Source organism: Rhinopithecus bieti, unplaced genomic scaffold (assembly GCF_001698545.2).
Source record: "Rhinopithecus bieti isolate Rb0 unplaced genomic scaffold, ASM169854v2 scaffold_29254, whole genome shotgun sequence".
Classification (NCBI taxonomy): domain Eukaryota; kingdom Metazoa; phylum Chordata; class Mammalia; order Primates; family Cercopithecidae; genus Rhinopithecus; species Rhinopithecus bieti.
Window position 1 is genome coordinate 545,852 of NW_016813033.1, and position 25,461 is coordinate 571,312.

At 40.7% G+C, this 25,461-nt stretch overlaps 1 protein-coding gene and 1 long non-coding RNA gene across 3 annotated transcripts in view; one reads left to right on the forward strand and one right to left on the reverse strand.

The window, feature by feature from the left end:
- Positions 1–316: 316 nt before the first annotated feature.
- Positions 317–3,007, reverse strand: HMGB2 (high mobility group box 2). The gene is given in 7 exon segments (XM_017847610.1): positions 317–856; positions 1,415–1,589; positions 1,662–1,692; positions 1,695–1,727; positions 1,730–1,805; positions 2,084–2,253; positions 2,840–3,007. Coding segments are annotated over 6 exon segments (624 nt in total). The 5' UTR covers positions 2,234–2,253; positions 2,840–3,007; the 3' UTR covers positions 317–697.
- Positions 3,008–3,140: 133 nt separating this feature from the next.
- Positions 3,141–25,461, forward strand: part of LOC108512364 (uncharacterized) — a 24,027-nt gene continuing 1,706 nt past the window's right edge. Inside the window, exons 1-4 of one of the 2 annotated variants that reach the window (XR_001880574.1) lie at positions 3,141–3,389; positions 15,510–15,585; positions 23,648–23,715; positions 25,054–25,142. This is a non-coding gene — a long non-coding RNA (uncharacterized LOC108512364). The remainder of the gene's footprint in view (positions 3,390–15,509; positions 15,586–23,647; positions 23,716–25,053; positions 25,143–25,461) is intronic. The other variant, XR_001880575.1, reaches the window with a different exon arrangement.

The window sequence follows — 25,461 nt, forward strand, 5'->3', positions numbered from 1 at the left end:
ATATATATATATATATGCCTGAGGAACAAGTTAGCTGATGAACAAACAGAAATGTCAAGTATAAAACTTAATCGTTCTATAAAACTGCGTAAATTCTTACAAAGTTCACTGAATTCCACATATAACTTTTAAAGAACATTTTGCAAATATGAGCATGTTTGGTTTTCTTTTAATCCTCAAACATTTTGCTAGGTCAACTGTGTCTAAGAACTATTAGGCAGAAATACTGAAAAAAAATCAACACAGCTCTGGTCTTCAAATGGCTTTTTTAAAGTGAAAATTAACTTAGCATACATATTAAGACAAAGACAATAGAAATAATATACATAATTTTATTACAAAATTTTTTTTAAAAAAACAAAATGCAACATCCTAAAAAACCCAAAATTTACTATTGATACTAATTCCTACAAGTTTGCTGTGCTACCATACACAAGAAATTAAAAAAACCATTAAATATTTAGGAACATTCAACATCAGAAGCTGTAAAATCTAACTATGTAGTAGCCCATCAAAAAGCTACAACCTGCAATTTTTTAAAAGTATTTTCTCTACAGAGAATCTTATCAGCTATACAAAAATCTGTACAGTTTTTATACTGAAGCTAATATTGAGCTGCACTTGAATTCACATTCTTAGCAAAACAATTGCCTGAGCACACACGCACATTCCACACGCATCGTTAAAGGATAGCCATTTATTCTTCATCTTCATCCTCTTCCTCCTCATCTTCATCTTCTTCCTCCTCCTCCTCCTCCTCATCTTCTGGTTCATTCTTCTTCTTTGAGCCTGTTGGCCTGCCAGGGCCCTTCTTTCCTGCTTCACTTTTGCCCTTGGCACGATATGCAGCAATATCCTGAAATATTGTTAAAAAAAATAAAGTAAGCATCCGGTGTCATTACTCAACTGTGAAAACCACTTACTTGTAAACAATCAAAGATGATTGACCAATAACCCTGTCCAAAAGTAGCCAGTCTAAGTGTTAAGAGCACTTATCCCTCTAGGCTTTAACAAGTTAATGGTGTAAAATGACAAGGGTTGCAATACAGCAGTATCAGTACTTTCACTACCAATACTCTTTTACCTCACACACAGTGCCATAGTCCCTGCTGTACCTTCACATTTTATATATATCTACATAAACCAATTTATTTGACCCTCTGCTTTAAAAAAAAAAAAAAAACTATACAGTAACTACAAGTCTGTCTGCAGGAATATACTAGTACTACAAACACTGGTTTCATTCAAAAGGAAGGTTTTGATTACCTTGTGTTTAAGTGTACAATTTTCATTAGGCCTTTTCATAACATAGCTGACAATCATGAATACAAGATTAACTAGTTGCCCAAGTTTTCTAGTTATTCCCTATACCTAGTCTTAATCACAGCTTTAAAAAAGTAAGATGACCATGTACCTTTTCATATTTCTCCTTTAGCTTAGCTGCTTTCTGTTCATATGGTTGTTTATCTTTGGCTGACTGCTCGGACCACATTTCACCCAATTTCTTTGCAGTATCCCCAATGGATAGGCCCGGGTGTTCACTTTTGATCTTTGGGCGATGTTCAGAGCAAAACAGGAAAAAGGCAGATCTGAAAGGAAGCAACAGAGCTTAATAAACTGAAGGAAAATTCAAGGGGCAATTTGGTTTATTTTAAACTTACGGCGGCCTTTTAGGAGCATTGGGATCCTTTTCTTCCCTTTCTTATCACCTTTGGGAGGAACGTAATTTTCATCTCCCTATCATAGCGAGCTTTGTCACTTTTTGCCATATCTTCAAACTTCGACTTCTCCTTTGCAGACATGGTCTGTGGACATAAAAATAAGCGCCAAGAATACAGCAAAATTGTTACCTATAAACATCCAAAGACGACAAGATCATCTTTAAGGGGCACATTTTCCTTAACAGCATTTGGCTTTCGAAGTCTTATGTAAGTAAAAACCTAAAATCGTCTGCCTGAAACTCTTAAGATATTCAGGTGAGTCATCGGGGGTGGCAAAGTTGAAGCTCTTGAGTTGCCTACTACCTACCTGCCTGTGGCCCTCCTAGCCGAAAACCACACCTGCACCCCCTCTCCTGCCTCACCTTCCATCTCTCCGAACACTTCTTGGAGAATTCCGCGAAATTGACGGAAGAGTCCGGGTGTTTCTTCTTGTGCTCTTCCCGGCAGGTCTGCACGAAGAAGGCGTACGAGGACATTTTGCCCCGCGGCTTGTTAGGGTCTCCTTTACCCATGGTGACAGATCGGCGTCCACCTGACGGGGCGGAGGGGGGAGAGGGGAAGCCGGTGGGTGGGTGCGGAGCCCGCAGCTGCCAGGGCGGGCGCTGGCGGGGCTCCGCTTCCCGCCCAAATCCGCTCCCGCCCTGCCCGCGCCCCCCTCCTCCCGAGGGCGGCCGCCCGTGCCCCGGCGCACACCCTCCTCCTCCTCCTCCTCCCAGCCCGAGCGGCCGCGGCTGACGACTCCTCACGCTCGCCCAGCAAGTGGCTCCCGGGGCCTGAGACGCCGCCTCCCGCCCTTCAACGAGTCCGGCGACTCCGCAAGCGCCCTCAAGACGCCTTTCCTGACAGAAATGTCCCCCGGCTTTCACGTCGCGAGCCTCAATTGCTAATCACCTCGTGACCGACATTGAAAACTCCCAGAACCGGGCCGGGCGGGGGCAGTTTCCGCCTCTTCCGACTGCCCGCCGGCCCTCTACAGCCCCGGCCCTCGCCGGCCCGCACCCCAAATGCCGCTCGCCGGGTCAGACACCGAGAGCCACAGCGCCGAGACCGAGTAGAGGCTCTGAGGGAATGGGGAAAGGCAGGTCCACGAACCCGAGGGTATTGGAGGGTATTCTTGCCTGCTGCGAGCTTCTCCTCAGAGTCCTGCAGAGCCGCGGACCCCAACAGAGACGCTTCCCTCACCGGGCTCCGGCGTGAACTGGTTTATCTCTAACGCAATCCTCAGCCTCTTGTTTTGCAGAGTTCTCCGCGCCACGGCAACTTGACGAGCTAGACCACAGGCCACATCCCCACTTCTCTGATTGGTTCTGACGATTATTCAAACCCAGATAGTCCCCGCCCCCTTGCCACGGCGGCTAGCGATTGGTCAGTGTCTTACCAGACCCGCCCTCCACGCCCCAGCCTAGCAGGTTCGGTGGGTCGCCCAGGTCGTTAACTCCCAGACCCGTTAGAACCGGTCAGGAGAGGAATGTACTGCTCGATCCTGATTGGCGGCGGGAAGAGGGTTTGAAAAATGGCGGGCCTCACGCTGACTGGCTGGGACTGTAAACGGTGGGAGTGGTTGGCTCCGGAGGGAAAGCCCCGCCAGATTTAAAAATACTTAGTCGGGAGACAGGGGGTTGGTCTCCCGGCTTGGCGACGGCGGCGGCTCGGTTTGCTGGCGCTAAGGTAACAGCAGAGGTCCGCTTTGCCCTTTCTCCAACCACCATTTAGGTCCTGTCTAACTCCCGCCTCGGCTCAACCCTGCAGTGTTGGCTCCTGGGAGCTGTAGTCGCTCTGCTCTGTGGCCCTGCAGAGTCTCCCCTGAGCCGCCCGGAGAATAATAAATGGGGAGAGCCTGGAGTTTGCCCTGCAAAACCGATTGCCCAGCTCCTCCCGCTGTTGCTGAGGTTGGCATAGAACTCGGGGAAGTCAAGGCAGGGAACCTCGGAAAGGGCGCAGGGGGCCGGGAGGGAGCCGTTCCCGCGTCCCGTGGGGTGTTACAAAACGTTCTGAAAGTAGGTGCTTCCCGCCGAGGGAGTTTCCCTCAGAAGGCCCCTCCTTCCTTCCCTCTTTGTCTCGGGTGACAAATACTGGGAGGTAAACAAGGGCACCCTCCGGGTCCCGAAGGGGCGGAGGCGGCGCCTTTTCCCCCCGGCTCCGCCTCCTCCTGCCGGGTCCGGAATTCCAATCCCCAAGCGCCTGGGCCCCCACGCCGCACACCGCAGCGCTGCGCCGGCAGCTCGGAGCCCGGCGGCTTCCCTGTCTTTAGCTGGCCTGGCCTTCTCCTGGGCATTCACTGCCTCATCCTACTAGTGTGATAGTTTTTAAAAATTGAGAATCGCATAAAAGCAATGCATGCTCCCTACTCCACCCCCAATTGCGTATATCTTCGCCACATTTTACAAGCTCCTCCAAGCGCGGGTTAAGAACCTCCGTGTTAGTATAGGGAGAGCGCGCCTAAGCTACCTTACGTTACTGCTTACCAGCGTCACAAGCTGCTTCTCCCAAGGTAGAGGACTTTAATTGACATCCTAGTGTACTATTTCTGTGGTATTTAGTTTTGAGGGGTTCCCCCCATTTTTGGCATATAGGTTGCATGACTCAAGAAATTTAAATATTTTGTCTTAATTTTTCCGTAAGTTCGTTGGCACTTGTTAGACTATGCTCTTTGGCTTATATATGGTTATCATAATAGTACTTGAAAACCAGCAGTTGTTTATCTAGGTTTACTAATAAAAGTGAGATCTTAAAAAAATGTATTTTCCTAGGAAATGGATAATGGTTGTCCAACATTGTGAATATACTTAATGCCAGTGAATTATACACTTAGGAATGGGTAAAATGGTAACTTTTATGTTGTGTATGTTTTACCACAAAAAAAATAAAGTGGCTGTTTTTCAAAAAGGAAAAAAATGTATTTTCTTGTATTTAAGTGTCCCAGAATGTTGTTAATCATAATCCTTAGCTGATAACATTCTCTTTTCTGCCTTAAGTTGCAATACCTACAAAATCAGTTATAAAAACCCCCAAAAATCCAAATTAACCAAGTAATTCATGCTACTTTCTTCAAATATCAGTTAGTGAGATACTAATGCATTACACTTTTAAAATGTATTTTTAAGTTTTATGTTTAGAATTTTTTAAATTATGGCATAAAGTAAGCTGTGTTTATATAAAAACTGGGCCTTTATTCAAGAACTGTATATTGAATATGCCAAGCATTGAGCTTGGCAGTCGAGATACAAAGATGAAAAGTCATAGCCTGTGCCCTCAAAATTTAGTGTAGAGAGACAAAATAGGAAACAGTACAACGTTAGTTAAAATTGTTCATTAATGAGAGCATAAGACAGTCACCTAAAGACTGTGTAGGGAAGTAGGAAAACCCTTCTGTGAAAGTAGCATTTGAGAAGAGGTGGATTGGAGAATGTCAAGCAGAGGGAAACAAAAAACAGAAAGGACTTTGAGAAAGCCTGGCTTGTTTGGGGATCAATTAGTAGTAGTTCACTATTATAGGAACTTAATGATGATGGTACTCAACCTGCAGCTTATAAAGGAATTTAGTCCTTATCTCCCCAGTGGAAAACTGGGGAAAATGAAATAATTAGGTTTCCACATTAGATAGCAATGTTGATAGTGGTATAAATGAGGTAAGGTTAGAAATCAATTCACTGTGTTCATTCTTTTCTGAGTCCGAAACTGTAGTCAAAGCGACAATGGTAATAGATGTGAGTCACTTATTTACATGAATAATCTCTCACTACAAGTTAATCAACTTTTTAATGTTCACTAAAGATTTCACTTGAGGAATTTTGCATTATTTGTATAATTTAATAAGATGGCTTCACAACCTGCTTTTTTTAAATGTTACTGTAATGCAAATAGTGAATTTATTCACATCCAAAATCAGAGCCATTAACTGAAGTTTACATTCTATTCTAGCACTTCTGTTTTCTAAGAATCATGATTCTTAGATCTCTTTTCTTTCTATCCCATCACTTAAACTAGCAATTGATTGGATTTGGGGTACTATTTTTCATAAAGGTTTTTTTTTTTTGGAGTACAGTGGCTCAACCTCGGTTCACTGCAACCTCCGCCTCTGGGGTTCAAGCGATTCTCCTACCTCAGCCTCCTGAGTAGCTGGGATCACAGGTGCGTGCCACCATGCCCAGCTAATTTTTGTATTTTTAGTAGAGACAGAGTTTCACCATGTTGTTTCACCATGTTGGCCAGGCTGGTCTCAAACTCCTGACCTCAAGATCCGCCTGCCTCAGCCTCCCAAAGTGCTGGGATTACAGGTGTGAGCCACCGCGCCTGACCCAGAAAGATGTTTTAATCACTTCCTAGTAGTTGATGCCTAGGAGAGGCAAAGGACCACAAGGGTAAGCTAAGAGTAGATGCTCAGCTCACCTAAGGCTTATAGGTTAAATTGTGTTCCCCCCACCAACTTTCTATGTTGAAGTCCTAACTAACACCCTGTATCTCGGAAGATGATCTTACTTGGAAATATAGTCACTGCAGAAATAATTAGTTAAGATGAGCTCACACTGCAATAGGGTGAGCCCCTAATCCAGTATGACTGATGTCCTTAATCAAAAGGGGAAATTTGGACAGAGACAGCCATAGAAGTAAGATGATGTGAAAAAGACACAGGAAGAAGATGGCTATCAACAAGCCAAGGAGAGAGACGGAACTGATCCCTTCCTTATAGCCCACAAGGAAGCAGGGAAGGAACCACCCCTGCTAATATCAATTACCATTCTGTTCTCCATAACAGCAGAGAAAAGGAAAACATTTCTATATTTAACCTACTTTTACCATCGCTGCCAAGACTTCACTCTTATAACACACTTCCTGACTTACAAGTACCATTAAGAGGCACAGTAAAGTAATAAAAGAAATAAGGCTTAGCTGAGATCACATACAGCTTTTGGTTACAGAACAACCCCATTTTTTGTGTGAAAAATATATAGAGAATCTGGTAGCACAAAAAATCTAGTCCTAAATTTAATTCTCAAAAGATGAATTAAATACACACACTCAAAACATAAGGCCAGTTCACTATACTATGAATTATTTGCCACACTATTATGACTTTATCAGAAAACTAAAATGTCCGTTAAAGAGTTAATACTAAACGTGTTTCTCGTTGTTTTAATCCTGTTGTAGTCCTAAATGCCAAATAAGATTGTATTTCTCAAACAGTTTTAAAGCCATTTTTTCAAGAACATATCAATTGTATATATTCTAAAAAGTCCACAAATTTATTTCTATTAAAATGATACACATTTCTAAAACGTGTCAAGGTGAAACATATATCAAAATGATATAGAGGAAAATATTTGTGTTTTTCATTTTTAAAAAAATGCGTAAATTAGAACCCAGCCAGGGCTTGTGGTTTTGAATGGTTCACTTAGCATTTCTAGGCCTTTTCAGATGGAGTTTCACTCTTGTTGCCCAGGCTGGAGTGCAATGGCATGATCTTGGCTCACTGCAATCTCTGCCTCCCAGGTTCAAGCGATTCTCCTGCCTCAGCCTCGAAAGTAGCTGGGATTACAGGCATGCGCCACCATATCCAGGTAATTTTGTATTTTTAGTAGAGATGGGTTGGTCAGGTTAGTCTCGAACCCCTGACCTCAGGTGATCCACCTGCCTAGGCCTCCCAAAGTGCTGGGATTATAGGCATGAGCCACCGTGCCTGGTCTTTTCTAGGCCTTAGATTGATAGACAATAAATTGAAGTTTATGGGATAATCTCCAAGGTAGAATTCAGCTCTTAAATCATATGATTCTATAATTCTGTGAATATGTGATCATAGTGTGGGAAAATATATATTACATTTTAACTTACGCAATTAGGCAGTCAGGAAATTATAATTACATTTTAAAGAATAAATAACTTGGGTCATATGAAATCCCTTGACTGTAAGAGTGCCAATTAAGCCAGGCGCAGTAGTCCACGCCTGTTAATACCAGCACTGGGAGGCCAAGGCAAGTGGATCACCTGAGGTTAGAGTTCGAGACCAGCCTGGCCAATATGGAGAAACCCCCGTCTCCACTAAAAATAAAGAAATTAGCCACACGTAGTGGCGTGTGCCTGTAATCCCAGCTACTTGGGAGGCTGAGGCAGGAGAATTGCTTGAGCCAGGGAGGCGGAGGTTGCAGTGAGCCAAGATCACACCATGGCACTCCAGCCTGGGTGACAGAGCAAGACTCTGAGCTCAGGAGTTTGAGACCAACCTGGGCAACATGGCGAAACCCTATCTACCAAAAATACAAAAATTAGCCAGACATGTTGGCATGTGCTGGTGGTCCCGGCTACTCAGGAGGCAGAGGTGGGAGGATCGCTGGACCCCAGGAAGTTGAGACTGTAGTGAACCGTGATTACACCACTGCACTCCAGCCTAGGTGACAGAGCAAAACTGTGTCCCAAAAGATATAAATAAGTTTTAAATTCAAAACAGCATTAGGATAGAGTTGATAGCCCAAATATAATAATGTAGACTAAACTTTAGATTACACAATATTGCTCAGTCATCCTATTCTTTAATCAAAATGACCTTACCAGCATTTTTCCCTGCCAGATGATATCAGTATATTACTTTACTTGCCAAACTTTGTCTGAGTGCAGCATCTCATGAATTGTTGAATATAAACATTAGGCAATAAACTATGAGTTAGTGAAGCTATTTCCAAACTAGTCCTCTAACACCTCTAAATTGCTATTCTGTTGATAAACTGGAATTTATCTAGAGCAGTGTAATCTGACAGGAATGATCTGTGTTAATGCCAGTTATTGAAATTCCTAGCATTTATTTAGTTTTCCTAAAAATTTGACTTTTCATAATCTGTGGTCATCAAACTGAGAGGTAACAATGTGCTAGCAGCCCTCACTCTCAGCACCTCCTCTGCCTCCGCATCCACTCTGGGAGCGGTGAGGAGCCCTTCAGCCCGTCACTGCACTGCGGGAGCCCCTGTCTGGGCTGGCCCAGGCCTGAGGCGGCTCCCTCTGCTTGCTGGGAGGTGTAGAGGGAGACGAACCCGGGCTTCCCGCAGTGCTCACAGGCCAGTGCAAGTTTCCGTGGGTGCAAGGTCGGTGAGCCCCACACTCAGAGCTGCCGGCGGGCACCACAGGCCCAAGGCAGTGAGGGGCTTAGCACCCAGGCCGGCAGCTGCGAAGGTTGCGCTGGGTCCCCCAGCACTGCCGGCCCACATGTACCCAGCTCAAATTCTCCCAGGGCCTCCGCCGCCTCCCCACCCGGCAGGGCTCAGGACCTACAGCCTGCCGGTAGGAGCCCCACCTCCATGGTGGGCTCCCACGCAGGCCAAGCCTCCCCCGACGGGTGCCGCCCCCTGCTCCCTGGCACCCGGTCCCATCTGCCCAAGGGCTGAGGAGTGAGGGCAGGCTGGGCAGCTCTGCCTGCAGCCCCAGTGTGGGATCCACTAGGTGAAGCCAGGTGGGCTCCTGGGTCTAGTGGGGACTTGGAGAACTTTTATGTCTAGCTGGAGGACTGTAGATGCACCAATCAGCACTCTGTGTCTAGCTCAGGGTTTGTAAATGCACCAGTGAGTGCTCTGTATCTAGCTAATCTTGGGGACTTGGAGAACTTTTCTGTCTAGCACTCTGTGTCTAGCTAAAGGATTGTAAATGCACCAATCAGAGCTCTGTGTCTAGCTCAAGGTTTGTAAACGCACCAATCAGTGCTCTGTATCTAGCTAATCTAGTGGGGACTTGGAGAACTTTTCTGTCTAGCACTCCGTGTCTAGCTAAAGGATTGTAAACGCACCAATCAGTACTCTGTGTCTAGCTCAGGGATTGTAAAAGCACCAATCACCACCCTGTCAAAACGGACCAATCAGCTCTCTGTAAAATGGCCCAACCATCAGGATGTGGGTAGGGCCACANTAGATGCACCAATCAGCACTCTGTGTCTAGCTCAGGGTTTGTAAATGCACCAGTGAGTGCTCTGTATCTAGCTAATCTTGGGGACTTGGAGAACTTTTCTGTCTAGCACTCTGTGTCTAGCTAAAGGATTGTAAATGCACCAATCAGAGCTCTGTGTCTAGCTCAAGGTTTGTAAACGCACCAATCAGTGCTCTGTATCTAGCTAATCTAGTGGGGACTTGGAGAACTTTTCTGTCTAGCACTCCGTGTCTAGCTAAAGGATTGTAAACGCACCAATCAGTACTCTGTGTCTAGCTCAGGGATTGTAAAAGCACCAATCACCACCCTGTCAAAACGGACCAATCAGCTCTCTGTAAAATGGCCCAACCATCAGGATGTGGGTAGGGCCACATAAAATAAAAGCAGGCTGTGGGAGCTAGCCAGAGACAACCCGCTGGGTCCTCTTCCAGGGTTCGGAAGCTTTGTTCTCTTGCTCTTTGCAATAAATCTTGCTGTTGCTCGCTCTTTGGGTTCATGCTGCCTTTATGAGCTGTAACTCTCACCGGGAAGGTCTGCAGCTTCACTCCTGAGGCCAGCGAGACCACGAACCCACCAGGAGGAATGAATACTTCCAGAAGGGAGGAACGAACAACTCCAGACGCGCCGCCTTAAGAGCTGTAACACTGCGAAGGTCTGTGGCTTCACTCCTGAAGCCAGCGAGACCATAAACCTACCAGAAGAAAGAAACTCTGAACACATCTGAACATCTGAGGGAACAGACTCGGGACACACCATCTTCTAGAACTGTAACACTCACTGGGAGGGTCCGCGGCTTCATTCTTGAAGTCAATGAGACCAAGAATCCACCAATTCTGGACAAAACCAGATTGGAAAATATTGATGGAAAGTGATTATACACTTATTTTGTTAAGCCCTTCTTCTGCAAAGCAATAAAAAGTTTTGATAATTGTTTATTAACTCATAGCCAACCTTAAGTATGCTTTATATACAGTTAGTTGCATATAAAATAATTGCTTTCTTGAGTTGCATAATGTAAAAACCCAAAAACCGTTACTCTGCACACAGTTTCTCAAAGACAAATCTTACATTGGCGCTTAATATTTTCAAGTTGTTTTAAAGGCTGTGAGAGGGGAAGGATCAGCCTACTGAAGTATTATCAAACAGGCACATCCACTAGTGGGTAGATCACCAATTCTGAAGCCTAACTGTATACTCACCCCAGAAATTCAATTTACTGAAATAATTTAACACTGTCTTTGAAGAAGTGAAGCACAGGTTAGGAAGGAATGAAAACCTCTCATTCTGATGCTAACGTTTTCAATGCAAAACAATTAGTCAAATATATTTTGTTTTCCTATTTAAACAGCTATTTTTGTGAGTTATTGTAAACTGGCCGGGTGCAATAGTTCACACCTGTAATCTCAGCATTTTGGGAGGCCAAGACAGGCAGATTGCTTGAGCTAAAGAGTCCCAGACTGGCTTGGGCAACGTAGTGAGACTTCCTTTCTACTAAAAAAAAAAAATTACCCAGGCTTGGTGGTACGTGCCTGCAGTCTGTGCTACTGAGGCTGACAGCAGGAGGATCGCTTGAGCACAGGAGACAGGGGCTGCAGTGAGCTATTTACGACTGAGCCACTGCACTCCAGCCTGGGATACAGAGTGATACTCTGTTTCAAAAATAATAATTAGAAGAAGAAGCAGCTAAATGTCCACAAGAAAGTTACTTAGTTCTAAAATCCTCTACTACAATTAGAAAAAAAATGACAAGTTGCAAAAATAATGTTTTAAAATACATTGGAGATCTGTTGAAGCAATCAAAAAATAACTCAAATTAAAATTCCAGACCGGAAAGAGCCCTTCCTAGGTATGCTGATGAGTTTTGAAAACATTTTGTAGATTTTAGGCATGGAACTGAAGTCAGTCTAACTTGGCCTAGGTAGAAGGATTTTGACTAAATGAAAGAGACTCCAGCAAGCGTCTGTCAGTTGTATTGGTGGGCGTTAGCACAATCAGTTGGAAACTAAAGGACTCTGAAATATCCATAATGGCCCATTTTCCACAGATTAGCTGAATGCGAAGGTGGTATGGGAGAGGAGAGAGTTGTGCCAGAAGCTTCTAAAAGACAAAGCTAAATGTCCCAGGGTTTCACAGTGTTTAGTAGACAAAAGTCCAGCTGGAGGGAGGGGTCTGCCACAAACTCATCATTGTCTTTTCCTGAAGACATTTGACATTTTTTGAAGCTGTTTAGGCAGGAGTGTAGAGACAACAAGTTCAAACCCTCCAAAGAGCAGAAATGAATTTTTCACAGTCTTTCAGGGCTAAGGAGACAGAGACTGTCAATCCCTTAATCAAAAGACTGTGTGATAGTGTCTTAATGTATGAGCAACAGAAATAAGCCACAGATGGAAGGGTCTTACTAAAACTTTGCAGCCTAGCCTGGACACAGCTCAATCTCTAATTGGATTGAGATAATCTTTTAACTTTCTCCCTGTTAGCAATAGGTAGACTATTGCAAAAGTCAAACCATCTCTAGTAGAAGATATCATCTGGACCACATCATAATAAAAAGTATCGAAAACTAAGAAAATCTTAAAAGGAACCAGAGGAAAAAGGAAAAATAAATTCAGAACAGCAACAGTAAGTCTAAATGCTGATTCTTCAACAGAACTAGGGAAACCAGAATCCCATAGGATGACATCTTTAGATCGCTGAAGGAAAAAAAAAAATTGCTAACCTCAAATTCCACATCCAGGGAAAAAGCTTTCAAGAATTACAGCAAAATAAAGCTGTTTCTGGACAAACAGAAGTTGAGAGAATTCACTGCCAGGAATCCTACTTAAGGAAAATAATCTCAAATCCTTAGGAGGAGGAAAAGAGCATAATCAAGGGTAATTACGTAAATTTTAAAAGAGTATTACCTTCTTAAAACAGCAATAATAATGTCTTGTGGATTTTTATAAACTGGACAAGTAGAATTTATGACAACAATGGCAAAAAGGGTAGGAAGAATAAGTAGATAGATTTAAAACTGTTACAAGGTCCTGACCCATAAGAGTTCTGGCAGGTTCTTTTTTTTTTTTTTTTTTTTTCCTTTGATACAGTCTCGCTCTGTCGCCAGGCTGGAGTGCAGTGGTGCAATCTTAGCTTCCTGTAACCTCTGCCTCCCAGGTTCAAGCGATTCTCCTACCTCAGCCTCCCAAGTAGCTGGGACTACAGGCGCGTGCCACCACACCCAGCTAATTTTGTATTTTAGTAGAGACGGGGTTTCACCATGTTGGCCGGGATGGTCTCGATCTCTTGACCTCATGATCCACCCACCTCAGTCTCCCAAAGTGCTGGGATTACAGGCATGAGCCACCGCACCCAGCCTTATTTTGTTCTTGAATTGTAATATAATTGTTCATTTGGCCCATATTCAGATGATTATCTGTCACTTTCATATACTAGCAAATCATCCTTTTGTAAATTTTTGAGACTGAGTCTCACTTTGTCGCCCAGGCTGGAGTGCAGTGGCACGATCTCAGCTCACTGCAGCCTCCGCCTCCCAGGTTCAAGTGATTCTCCTGTCTCAGCCTCCCAAGTAGCTGGGATTACAGGCATGCGCCACAATGCCCAGCTGATTTTTGTATTTTTAGTAGAGTGGGGTTTCACCATGTTGGCCAGCTGGTCTCAAACTCCTAACCTCAAGTGATTGGTCTGTGTCAGCCTCCCAAAGTGCTAGGATTACAGGCGTGAGCCACTGTGCCCGGCTGAAAATAACTTTGTATCTGCTTTTGTGTAGATGTTTTCTGCTAAAGTAAATTTGTGATATATTAATACTATATTGACCTTATATCAATTCAATGAATGATAACGACTTAAAACTGCAAATTCTTGTGTAAATACTCATATAAATATAAAGGTGGCATATTTACAACTTTGTCCTCTAAATCGTGTTGTTACTGGGCTTAGTATTTTGACTGTATTTAAAAATATATTCACAAACTATGAAATTTTCAGATGTACTTTTCAAAATATACATCTAATTTTAAAGCCTGGAATTCTAATCAGACTGAAAAAAATGCACTTACACATAATTGAGGATTATGCATCCTTCACCCTGCTTGGGCCACTCCTGGAGTCAGGGTAGTAGAGCACAGCATTGCAGAGGCCGGCGCCAGAAGAAAAGAAAAAACGCCTTCCGTCCTCTTAGCTTTGAATCTCCCATTAACAGAACTGAACTGGAAACAAACTGGCAAGTGAATCTGGGAAACGATTTTTAGGATTCCAGTACTCTGTAATACAGAGAGAGTAAAAGAATGAGAATGGAACTGACAGACAACAGACAAATAACCAGCACAGTCAAACAACTGGCAAGTGGCAGAGTTTATATCTCAAACAGTCTAGCTCCTGAGTCCATTCACTTAACTGCTACAGTATGCAGTGACACTATGATATGCTATAGCAACATTATTTCATACATTTTTAAATTAATGACTGATGACGAATGCAGGTTGGCAAGAAAGAAATTGTAGGAATTGGATTCATTAAATATTCCAGAAATACTAAGTTTCTACTTTGTGCCGGACACTACTCCAAAACCAAAATGAAAGGAAGATGAAGGAAGAGAGTTCCTTTCTCACTGTTTCAGACTGGACAAAATTCCCTGTGAATGATTCCAACTGGCTTGATTTGAATCGTGTGCCCCCCTCATTAAACCAGGCACTTTCGGGGCAGGTATTAGGGGAAATAACCTAGTGGAAATGCTCACTAGAAACCTGAGACAAGGATTTTGTCGCAAATAGTTTATCTAAGAGGTGCAGGAAACACCAGTAGGAGGTGGGGAAGCGAGACAAAGAAGGGAAAACAGTCAATAAAGGGTGCGGTATCAAGCCAGCTACCACTTGTAATGACTGCAGCATAATACCATGAGAAAAGTCTGGGAAAACACAGGCCTCAAAGTTATTCCATCTGAAGGCCAAGCGAGCTGGGGTATCTACATAACAAATATTTCCAGTCACTGGGTGAAGGCTGCTAGAGTGGGAGTTTGTTAATTCCCAGGCATTTCCAGATTGCCCTGATCACACAGGGACAGAGCTGCCTTCCACACCTTTGGAGAAAGCCCTCAGCCAAGAAATGAACCTTGAAGTGGTAATGGCCAGAGAGACAAGAGCAGGGTCTATCTCAACTTCTTCACCAGGTAAAAATTTTATCTGCCTAATGCATGGAGTTATAAATTTCAAAAGAAAGAACACCTATGAAAGAGTGTTATAAAATATAAAATGTAATACCAAAAATTCTTGTTTAGGAGTTTCTTGAAGGCAGGAAGTGCATATCATGTTTTACATCTCTCATAAGGCCTAGTACAGTGCTATGCATATGCATAGGCTCAAATATTTACTGGATGAATTTTCAATGTAATGATTATTAAATATTCATTAAATATTTTCTAGGTTAATAGGTGTTTTAAACTTATAATTCATATCAATAACTCATTACTGTTAACTTCTGAAAAACTTCATCTGTTTGAAAACTATAAAGTAGTATGGTCTTGTTCTATTCCTTTGTCTAAAATTCTTAAATCTAGTTTGTTGTTCAGAACTCTGTTAATTACCCAAAACCCATTTTCTCCTTTCTTCTTACTTTAAAAAATACCTTGATTATAAACAAGTTATTGATAAATTATTGCAGATTCAAACCAATCATGAGAAAGCTATTCTCAGTAGCATGAGAGAAGGGTAAGAAAATCGTAGACATCAACCCGGACATTAATTGAACTACTGAACCAATACCAGTAACCATCTTCTCTCAGTCTTCTTATATGTCAGAAAAATAAACTCAATAATACTGTTAGGTAGGTATTCTATTATATGCAGCCATTGACTAATAACTTTTTTAATAGCATTTTTTTCTTCTTTTGCATAGCAACCCCAAGACAAGTCATTTATTTCTGGACTAGATTATTTCATTACAGTAACTCATCAGAAAACTGAGATAAGCAGTAAGTATTTGGCCACTCAAGTTTTAACTATTTTGGATTCCCCCCTAACTAAAGACCACGGTTTTTCCCTACAGCTCTCTACCTGTGCTGGCTCCATATTTTGACACTTATATCTAAAGAAGCTCAAGAGGGCTCTATCACCAAGAAAGCTGTAGTGAGATGATAGCCTTTCAGATACAAGTTAAAGCCACATGTCCAGTTATGCATGTGATCTTCTGCAGAGCCACTTTACTTATTTAAAAAAAAAAAAAAATCTTTCATTCTCTCACCAGGATATATTTTGAAACCATCCACTTATCTCCATCTCTACTATCATCACACAAGCTCAAGCCACAATAATTTCTTATCCAGACTATACCAATAGACTCTGAACTGGTCTACTGGATTCCAGAGACTTGTGGCTTTAACATTGCATCCTCCACAGAATAGCCAGAGTGATCTCAAAACATGAAACAGGTTAATCCACTTTCCAGCATAAAATCTTTGAATGGCCTCCAATTCCACATAAATGTAATACATTATCATTGCATACAATGCCCTGCATAGCCTGCCCTCTTCCTATCTCTTTGACTGCATACCCTACCACTTTCACTCTCACTCCCTATACTGTAGCTATATAGAACTATTTTTTAGTTTGTCAAACACCAAAATATTTTTTGCCTCGAGACTTTGGCACATACTATTGCTTCTGTGTTTAATGTTCTTATCTTCTCTCTCATCGTGGCTGGCTCTTTCACTTCAGGCTTAAGCTTAAATATAAAGTTACTACCCAACTTCCTCTTATATCACCGGTTATAACATTCATCACTATCTGTAAATACATATATATATATATATATATATATTTGTTAGCCTATTAGTTTAGTATCTATATCCTTGCCTAGACCTCCAGAGGGTAGAGACATGCTCCTTTTCTTCTCCCTTAATAAAGCATTTGGTACATAAGTCCCTATAGGTTTGAATCAGAATGAATGAATGAAGGACAGTAATTTTATTTGAAAGCAGTCTTCACATTCCAAGCTGGCCTTTTTTTTTTTTTTTTTTTCTGTCTTTCCATGTAAAAGAGTGATGTATGATTGCAGCTTTCATCACTCTGGTGACCCAGATACTCAGATATTTTTATGATCCCCTCAAAATTAATTCGAAATAGATTTTACTGCATTCCTAGGATGACAGAAAATGGGAAAAATATCTAAGGAATTTTCCCTGACACCAAAATAAGTCAAGAGTGTGGGGGCGGAGGATGAGGATTGGTAGGGATGCCAATCATGAGCTAGACTCAGGCATGGTAACTTGAGTGGTAAGTAAACCTGGGAAGCAAATTCGCCATGAAAACAAATGCCCAAAGCAGAAGTTTGAATTGTAATCCTTACCTATAGGCCCACAAAAAGGAAAGGAAACCAAACTGGATACTACATTAAGCTGGGACTCTTTCAATAAACTAAAATGGTAGCATGTTAGTAGCATACCTTGTCTCTTGGCAGAAACAGATGGAAATCCTTACTGAGGGAAAGCATCTTACTTTAGAAATATCACAGACTGATGGAATAAATATAAGTACAAAATTAGAGATGACCAGGTACATGAAGAAGCAAGCCACCATTGAACATCCAAGTAATTCAGATATTTACAATTGTTAGATTCAGAATACAAACATTTTAATAAGAAAAGGATGAAATTACAAAGATGAGGAAGCAGCAGGTATCCATCAGGAATGACAAAAAAGTTCTGAAAACAACCAAATGGATCTTTGAGAAAGAAAAAAACAGTTGTTGAAATCTTAATGAATGAGCTACACAGATTAGATAAAGCTAAAAATAAAATTAACATTTTGCTGAAAAAATTAGACTGAATCACAGAAGAATGAGATGAAAAATATTTTAAAAACAAAACTGAGAAACACTGGAAATAGAATAATGTTTATCAATATTGCAATATGTTTAATTAGTCATAGAAAAAGAATAGAGAAAAGCACAAAGTGGCACTATTTTAATATTCTTGATGCATTGTTTTCATAATGATATGAATTCAAATTTAGGAGCATAATGTAACCCAAGTAGCTTAATAAAAAGAAATCCACGACAGACAACTTCAAGGTGAACTTGCAGATATATATGCAGTCAAAATATATATATACACACACACGTATACATATGTATACACAAATATATATACATATATATATATATACACTTTTTTTTTTTCTTGAGACAAAGTCTTGCTCTGTCACCCAGACTGTAGTGCAGTGGCACCATCTTGGCTCACTGCAACCTCTTCCTCCTGAGTTCAAGTGATTCTTGTGCTTCAGCCTCCCGAGTAGCTGGGATTACACGCGTGCACCACTACGCCCAACTAATTTTTGTATTTTTAGTAGAGACAGTGTTTCACCATGTTGGCTAGGCTGGTCTCAAACTCCTGACCTCAGGTGATCTGCCTGCTTAGGCCTCCCAAAGTCGTGGGATTGCAGGTGTGAGCCACCATGCCCAGCCTGAAAAATAATTTTAAAAGACGCAAGAGAGAAAAGAAAGCTCACCTACAAAGGAAAACAGTTATACTGATGGCAGACTTCTCAGCAGCAACAATGGAAGCTGGAAAACAGTAGAAAAATACCTATACTATAAAGTGCTGAGAGAAAATAACTGCCATTCTTGAACTGCAAGAATATGAGCAGGCCAGGTGTGGTGGCTCAGGTCTGTAATCCTAGCAATCTGGGAGGCTGAGGCGGGAGGATTGCTTGAGGCCAGGGGTTTAAGACCAGCCTGGGAAATATAATGGGGCACTCATCTTTACAAAAAATACAAATGTCGGCTAGGCATGATGGAAGGCACCTGTAGTCCCAGCTACTCATGACACTGAGGCAGAAGGGTCATTTGAACACAGGAGATTGAGGCTGCAATGAGCTACGATCTCATCCCACTGCACTCCAGCCTGAGCAACAGAGCAAGACCTTGTCTCAGAAAAGCTATATGGGCAAATAAAAATCTTAAGGAAAATTGAGAGACTATCAACATACTAGCACTAAATGGACTACTAAATTATGTACTTCAGGAAGAAGGAAAATAATCCTAGAAAGACAGTATGAATAAAAGGAAGAGTGAGCATTATTTTTTTAAAAAAAGTAAACAGAGCTTCTTGTATAAGAAAAGGAAGGTAGATAAGTAAAAAGCAATCAGAAGCACAGAGAAATGGGAAAGTGCAAACTACAAAATAGACCATCAGAAATAAATGCAACAGTGTGACTTCTAACATTCATGTAACTCCAGACATAGAAAATAAAGAAAGAAAATAGGGGAAAGGTATATTTGAAGATATAATAGCCAAGATTTATCTACAACTGATAAAAGACAGTTATAGTAATAAAGAAGTGTATAAACTAAACCTAAGTCTCACACCTTACACAAAAATTAACTCAAAATAGAAAATAGTCTTAAATGTAAAATATAAAACTATGAGACTTTTAGACAAAACATAGGAGAAAATCTTTGGGATCCAAGCGTGAAGAAAGAGTTCTTAGACTTAACATACTGCAACAGCATGATCTATAAAAGGAAAAACTGAACTTTATCTAAACTAATAAATTTTCTTCTGTGAAAAGCATTAGTAGTAAAAGGCAAATTACAGACTAGAAGAAAATGCTTGCAAACCACACATCTGACAAGGAACTGATATCTGTAATATATAAAGAACTCTCAAAACTCAATAAAAATCCAATTAGAAAATAAACAAAAGACATGAATAAAAACTTACCATAGATGGTTTACAGATGGCAAATAAGCAAATGAGATATTCAACATCATTAGCAATTAGGGAAATGCAAATTAAAACACCATGCCATATCACCACACACCTATCAGATTGGATGAAATAAAAATAGTGACAACACCAAATACTGGCAAGGATGCAGAGAAGCTGGATCACTTATGCATTGCTGCTGGGAATGTAGAATTATACAGCCATTGTGGAAAATAGTTTGCAATTTCTTAAAAACCTAAGTATGAAACTGCCCCACAGCCCAGCAATTGTACTCTTGGATATTTACCTCAGAAAAATGAAGGACTTTCTCCAAAAGTAAATAGGGAGAAAAAAAGAAAGAAAAATACAGACTTACGTTTTCAAAAAAACCTGTACATTAATGTTTATAGCAGCTTTATTCATAATATCCCCAAACTGGAAACAACTCAGATGTCCTTCACTGGGTGAATGGCTAAACAAACTGTTCTAAATCCATACCATACTACTCAGCAATAAAAAGGAACAAATTACTGATACATGCAACAGCCTGGATGAATCTCCAGGGAGTTACATTCAGTGGGATGGAAAAAATATATATATATTCCAGGCCAGGCACGGTGGCTCACGCCTATAACTCAACACTCTGGGAGGCTGAGGTGGGTGAATCATGAGGTCAGGAGATCAAGACCATTGTGGTCAACATGGTGAAACCCCATCTCTACTAAAAACACAAAAATTAGCTGTGTGCGGTGGTGCGCACCTGTAGTCCCAGCTACTCTGGAGGCTGGGGCAGGAGAATCACTTCAACCCAGGAGGTGGAGGTTGTGGTGAGCTGAGATCGCACCACTGCACTCGAGCCTGGCAACAGAGCGAGACTCCATCTCAAAAAAGAAAAAAAAAAAATTTCCAAAGTTTACATACTATATAAGCCCATGCTTTTTTGTATATTTTGTCTTGAAATGACAAAATTATAGAAATAAAGAACAGTTTAGTGGTTGCCAGGTTTTCAGGAGGCAGTGGGGACGGGAGGGCAGTGGGTGAGGCTATAAAAGGGAGATTTGAGGAATCCTTGTGGTGATGGAAATGTTCTGTATCTTGACTGTATCAATGTCAATTGCTGGTTATGATACTGTACTACAGTTTTGCAAAATATTGCCATTGGAGATAATGGGGTAAAGACACACAGTGTCTCTCTGTAATGTTTCTTACAACTGTATGACAATGTGCAATTATCTCAAGAGTAAAAGTTTAATTTTAAAAACTATAATAACAAGCTACTGGAGGGGGACATTGAAAGATAAAAATAATTTGTAAAAAAAAAAGTGGGAAATAAGAAAATGAAATAGGACAAATAGAACAAATAAAAATGTAACGTGGTAGTTTTAAATTCAAATATATTGAGTAAGTATACCAAGACCAAGATTGTCAGACTGGTTACAAAATCAAAAACCCAATCATATGCTGTTTAAAGAGATATGCCATAAAAATGGCACAGAGGTGAAAGAAAAAGGATAGAAAAGTTTATCATAAAAGCACTAACCAGAGAGAGCTGAAATCACTTCCCTAATAGCAGACAAAGTCAAATTTGTTTCGATAATAATACTAAAAACAAAAAGAATATTTCATAAAAGACTCAGCAAATCAAGATAACTAGAAATCCTACCACCTATTGGGAGGCTGAAATGGGAGGATTGCTTGAGCCTAGGAGTTTTTAACCAGCCTGAGCAACATAGTAAGATCCCCTCCTCAAAAATGTACAAACAAAAAAACAGAAATATCATGGACAATCCAATTGAAAATTCAGATGAAACAGACAAATTTCTTGAAAACACATTCTGTATTAGTTCGTTCTCACATTGCCATAAAGAAATACCTAAGACTGGGATATTTATAAAGAAAAGAAGTTTAATTGGCTTATGGTTCTGCAGGCTGTACAGGAAGCATAGTGGCTTCTACTTCTGGGGAGGCCTCAGGAAGTTTCCAATCATAGTGGAAGGAAAAGCAGGAACAGTTGTCTTATGTGGCAGGAACAGAAGCAAGAGAGAGAGAGGGAAGAGGGAAGTGTTACACACTTTTAAACAACCAGATCTTGTGAGAAATCACTATCATGAGAACAGCAAGGGGATGGTGCTAAACCATTAATGAGAAACTAACTGCCCTCATGATCTAGTCACCTTCCACCAGGCCCTACCTCCAACAATGGGGATTACAATTCAGCATGAGATTTGGGCAGGGACACAGATCCAAACCATATCAACATCTTAATGAAACTGACAGATGAAGAAATAGAAAACCTGAATGTTCCTCTATCTATTAACAAATTGAGCCTGTATGTAACCTTTCCACAAAGAAAATTCTCAGCATGTTTTGCTTCACTTATAAGTTCTATTAAACAGGCTGAGCAAGGTGGCTCACATCTGTAATCCCAGCACTTTGATAGGCCAAGATAGGTGGATCATTTGAGATCAGAAGTTTGAAACCAACCTGGCCAACATGGTGAAACCATGTCTCTAGTAAAAATACAAAAATTAGCCTGGCATGGTGGCATGCACCTGTAGTCCCAGCTACTTGGGAAACTGAGGTAGGAGAATCGCTTGAACCAGGGAGGCAGAGGTTGTAGTGAGCTTAGATCACGCCATTGCACTCCAGCCTGGGTGACAGAGGGAGACTCCATCTCAAAAAAAAGAAAATAAAAAATAAATATCAATGTTATTTTCTGTATTAATGGAATGAAAAAAATCATCCAATCATCCCAAGATGCAGAAACATGTGATAAAGTTAAACCCCAATTTATAATTTTTAAAACTTTTAGCAAAGTAGTAAAAGGGATCATCAATAATTTGATAAAAGATATATGTAAAAGCCCTACAGCAAACATTATATTTAAAGTGAAATGTGGAAGTAAGTTTTTCCTGAGATTGGGATTGGGATTGGGATAAGGAGATTCACCATCACGTTTCTATTCAAACGTATATTGATGTATTGATGGTTCTCTCCAGTGTAATAAAGCCCTCCTTTCCCCCCAAAAGTATAAAGACCAGAAAGAAAAAAAAAACAAATGTAATATGTAAAGTAATGGTATATGTAAGATATAAAGTAAAATAAAAAACGTTGTTTAAAAACTCCAAATTGCTGGGTAGATTGGATGCAATCCTAATATAATTTTCAGCAGGTTTTTAAGGAATGTAAGTGATTCTAAAATTTGTGTATAAATGCATTGGTCCAAGAAAAGACGATAATCTTCAAGAGCAACTAAGTTGGAAGACCAGACATCAAGATATTGGATATCAAGATTATCAGCAAATGGCAATAGTTAAGCTGTGTGATATTGGTGAGACAACAGGCATACAGACCAAGGGAACAGAAAAGACACACATAGAAAGTCACTTGATTTATGACAAAAGTCTTAGTACAGTATAGTTGGGAAAGGATGATATTTTTAAATAAATGGTGCTAGGTTAATTGGAAATCCACACAGAAAAATTTAAATTGAATGGCTACTTCACATCATATACAAATAACAGTTTTAGGTAGATGATAGTCCTAAATATAAAAGACAAACACTGAAGCTTCTAGAGGATAATAGAGAAGAATATCTTCAGTATCTTTCCAGGAGATAAAATTTTCTTAAACAGGACACAGAATGCACTAACCAAAAGGAAAAATATGATGAATTAGACTATTAAAACTAAGACCTTCTATTCATCAAAGGACATGATTATGGATGTGCAGAGGCCAACCCCAGGGTGGGTGAAGATATTTGCAATACATCTATCCAGTGAAGATCTCATACCCAGAAAATATGAGGACTTCCTACAAATCAATAAGAAAAATACATCATTTGTATAAAACGGTCAAAAACACTTGAGCAGGCATTTTACAAAAAGGATAAACAAATGGCCAATAAACAAAAATGTTTAATAACAATAATCAAAGAAATATAAATTAAAACCATAATGAGATACCACTACACACCACTAGAATGGATAAAACTTTAAAAACTAATATAAAGTTTTGGCATGGATATATGAGCATCTAACTCTCATACACTGCTGGTCACAGTCTAAATTGTTACAACCACTTTGGAAAATAATTTTCATCCACTAAAGCTGGTCATAGACACATTTATGTCCCAGCAATTCTATTCCTAGGTCTACACTCACAGAAATGCTCATGTATATAAATATAATTCAGTAAACATACTGGAGTGTTTATAGCAGCAATTTTTGTAACAGCTCACAAGGGAGTTGGAGTGAATGATCAAGTAGAGTTCGGGAAAAGAAATTGGATATATATATAGTCCAGCCATTTTTTTCCCCTTTTCTCTTAGGAGCAAGCTGCCTTCAGGAATCACACATTCTGTTCTCTTCATCCATGTGTTATTTTTCAAAGTTCAGTGTGAGTATGGCCTTTGGTTGAAAGATTTCTCTCTCTAATCCTGGGGTTTAGTATTAGGAAGTTCACTTGCCTGCTGAATAAGTCAATTCTCTAATATTTATTTCATCAGTAATAGAGGGGATGTTTATTCTCTATATGTGATGTCTTTGGTCTTATTTCTCAATTGCTTCATATTATTTAATGAGCTTCTGTATGGTCATAACATCTGGTGCATTAGCCAAAATCCTCAAGAAATAAGACAACAAAAAGGAGGTGGATGGGAGATCGAACATGCAGAGGAACTGAGACTTTTAGAGTCAGCTGTATAAGTAGCTTTAAATTTTTATGGTGCTTTTGTGAGCACAAACCATGTGAATCCTTGACCTTGGTCTTTGAGGCTTCTATTCTGCAATCTGACAGATTTTTTACAGTTATACAGTTTGCTGTGCTATCTGTAAGTATCTTTAAATCTTAGGTCTTATGAATTCATTCACTTTGGGGGACTACTTAAATTTGTAATAATAGACAAATAGCTGTTTTTTAGAGGACCCTGCTAGCCCTAAGCAAATATGCACGAATCTCAGCAAACAGCCTCTTAAAAGCAGATGAGGCTGGGCATGGTGGCACACACCTGTAGTCCCAGCATTTTGGGAGGCTGAGGTGGGAGGACAGCTTGAGCCCAGGAGTTTGAGACCAGCCTGGGCAACACAGTAAGACCCCATCACTATAAAACGTTTTTAAAAAATTAGCCAGGCATGGTGGTTTTCTCCTGTAGTCCCAGTTACTTGGGAGGCTGAGGTGGGAGAATCATTTGAGCCTAGGAGGCTGCATTGAGCTGTGGTCATGCCACTGCACTCTAGCCTGGGCAACAGAGCGAGACCTTGTCTAAAAAAAAAAAATGCCGGAAAACAGATGGGCCTTACTGGCTGCCCTAAGTAAGCAAAACCTCTGCTTCATAGATCAGACTAGGCTCCACAAACCTACAAAGACTTCAGAGACCTTAGTAAATAGAAGGCAAGGAAGACCTTAGCAGACATAATCCTCAGAGAGCAGATAGCAGCACCTTAGCTCTCTCATATGTAGCCCTACAAAACCAGAAGATTTCTATAGCATGTGCAAGCCCTAATTTTAAAAAGATATGATCATAGGGAAAAAACACATGAGAGGCACATCAATTATTTGCTGCTTATACTACATTTTTCAGCTAGGTCTACAGGGCAAGACTCATCCTATACCCAAGTTTCATGTATGTTACAAAGCACTAACATTTTAGCTTTAAATTGTTACTGCTAGGCCCAGTTGGACAGTGTGAATAAGCCAAATCCTATCCATTTGTATATTGTTTTTGTCTACCTATAGGACCAAAGGAGGAAACTATGTAAGTACTGTACGAACATCTTGGATTCATGCGGATTGCTCACAAGCTCTTGAGGGTCACTCCCTATCAGGTTGATTTTAATTTGTTAATCTCATATGTTCTGACCATGGCTTTATCTGTCATGTTATACTCAAATAGTAGCTTCATTCATAGAAGGGTAATGTATTTTTATTATCAAATAATGGGGATTCTTATTATAAAGGCTACACCTTCTTTTGGGGTTGGAGTAGAGAAACAGCTTGATTAAATTACTGCAAATCCAAGGGTTAAAAAAGCAATTTAAAAGATTGTGCTTTGAAAATTGGCTTTAGGAACCAATTGTGTTCAAGAAATCAAGAATATGAGACCCCGGTCACAGCAAGACCCCGTTTCCCCGCCCCTGCCGACCC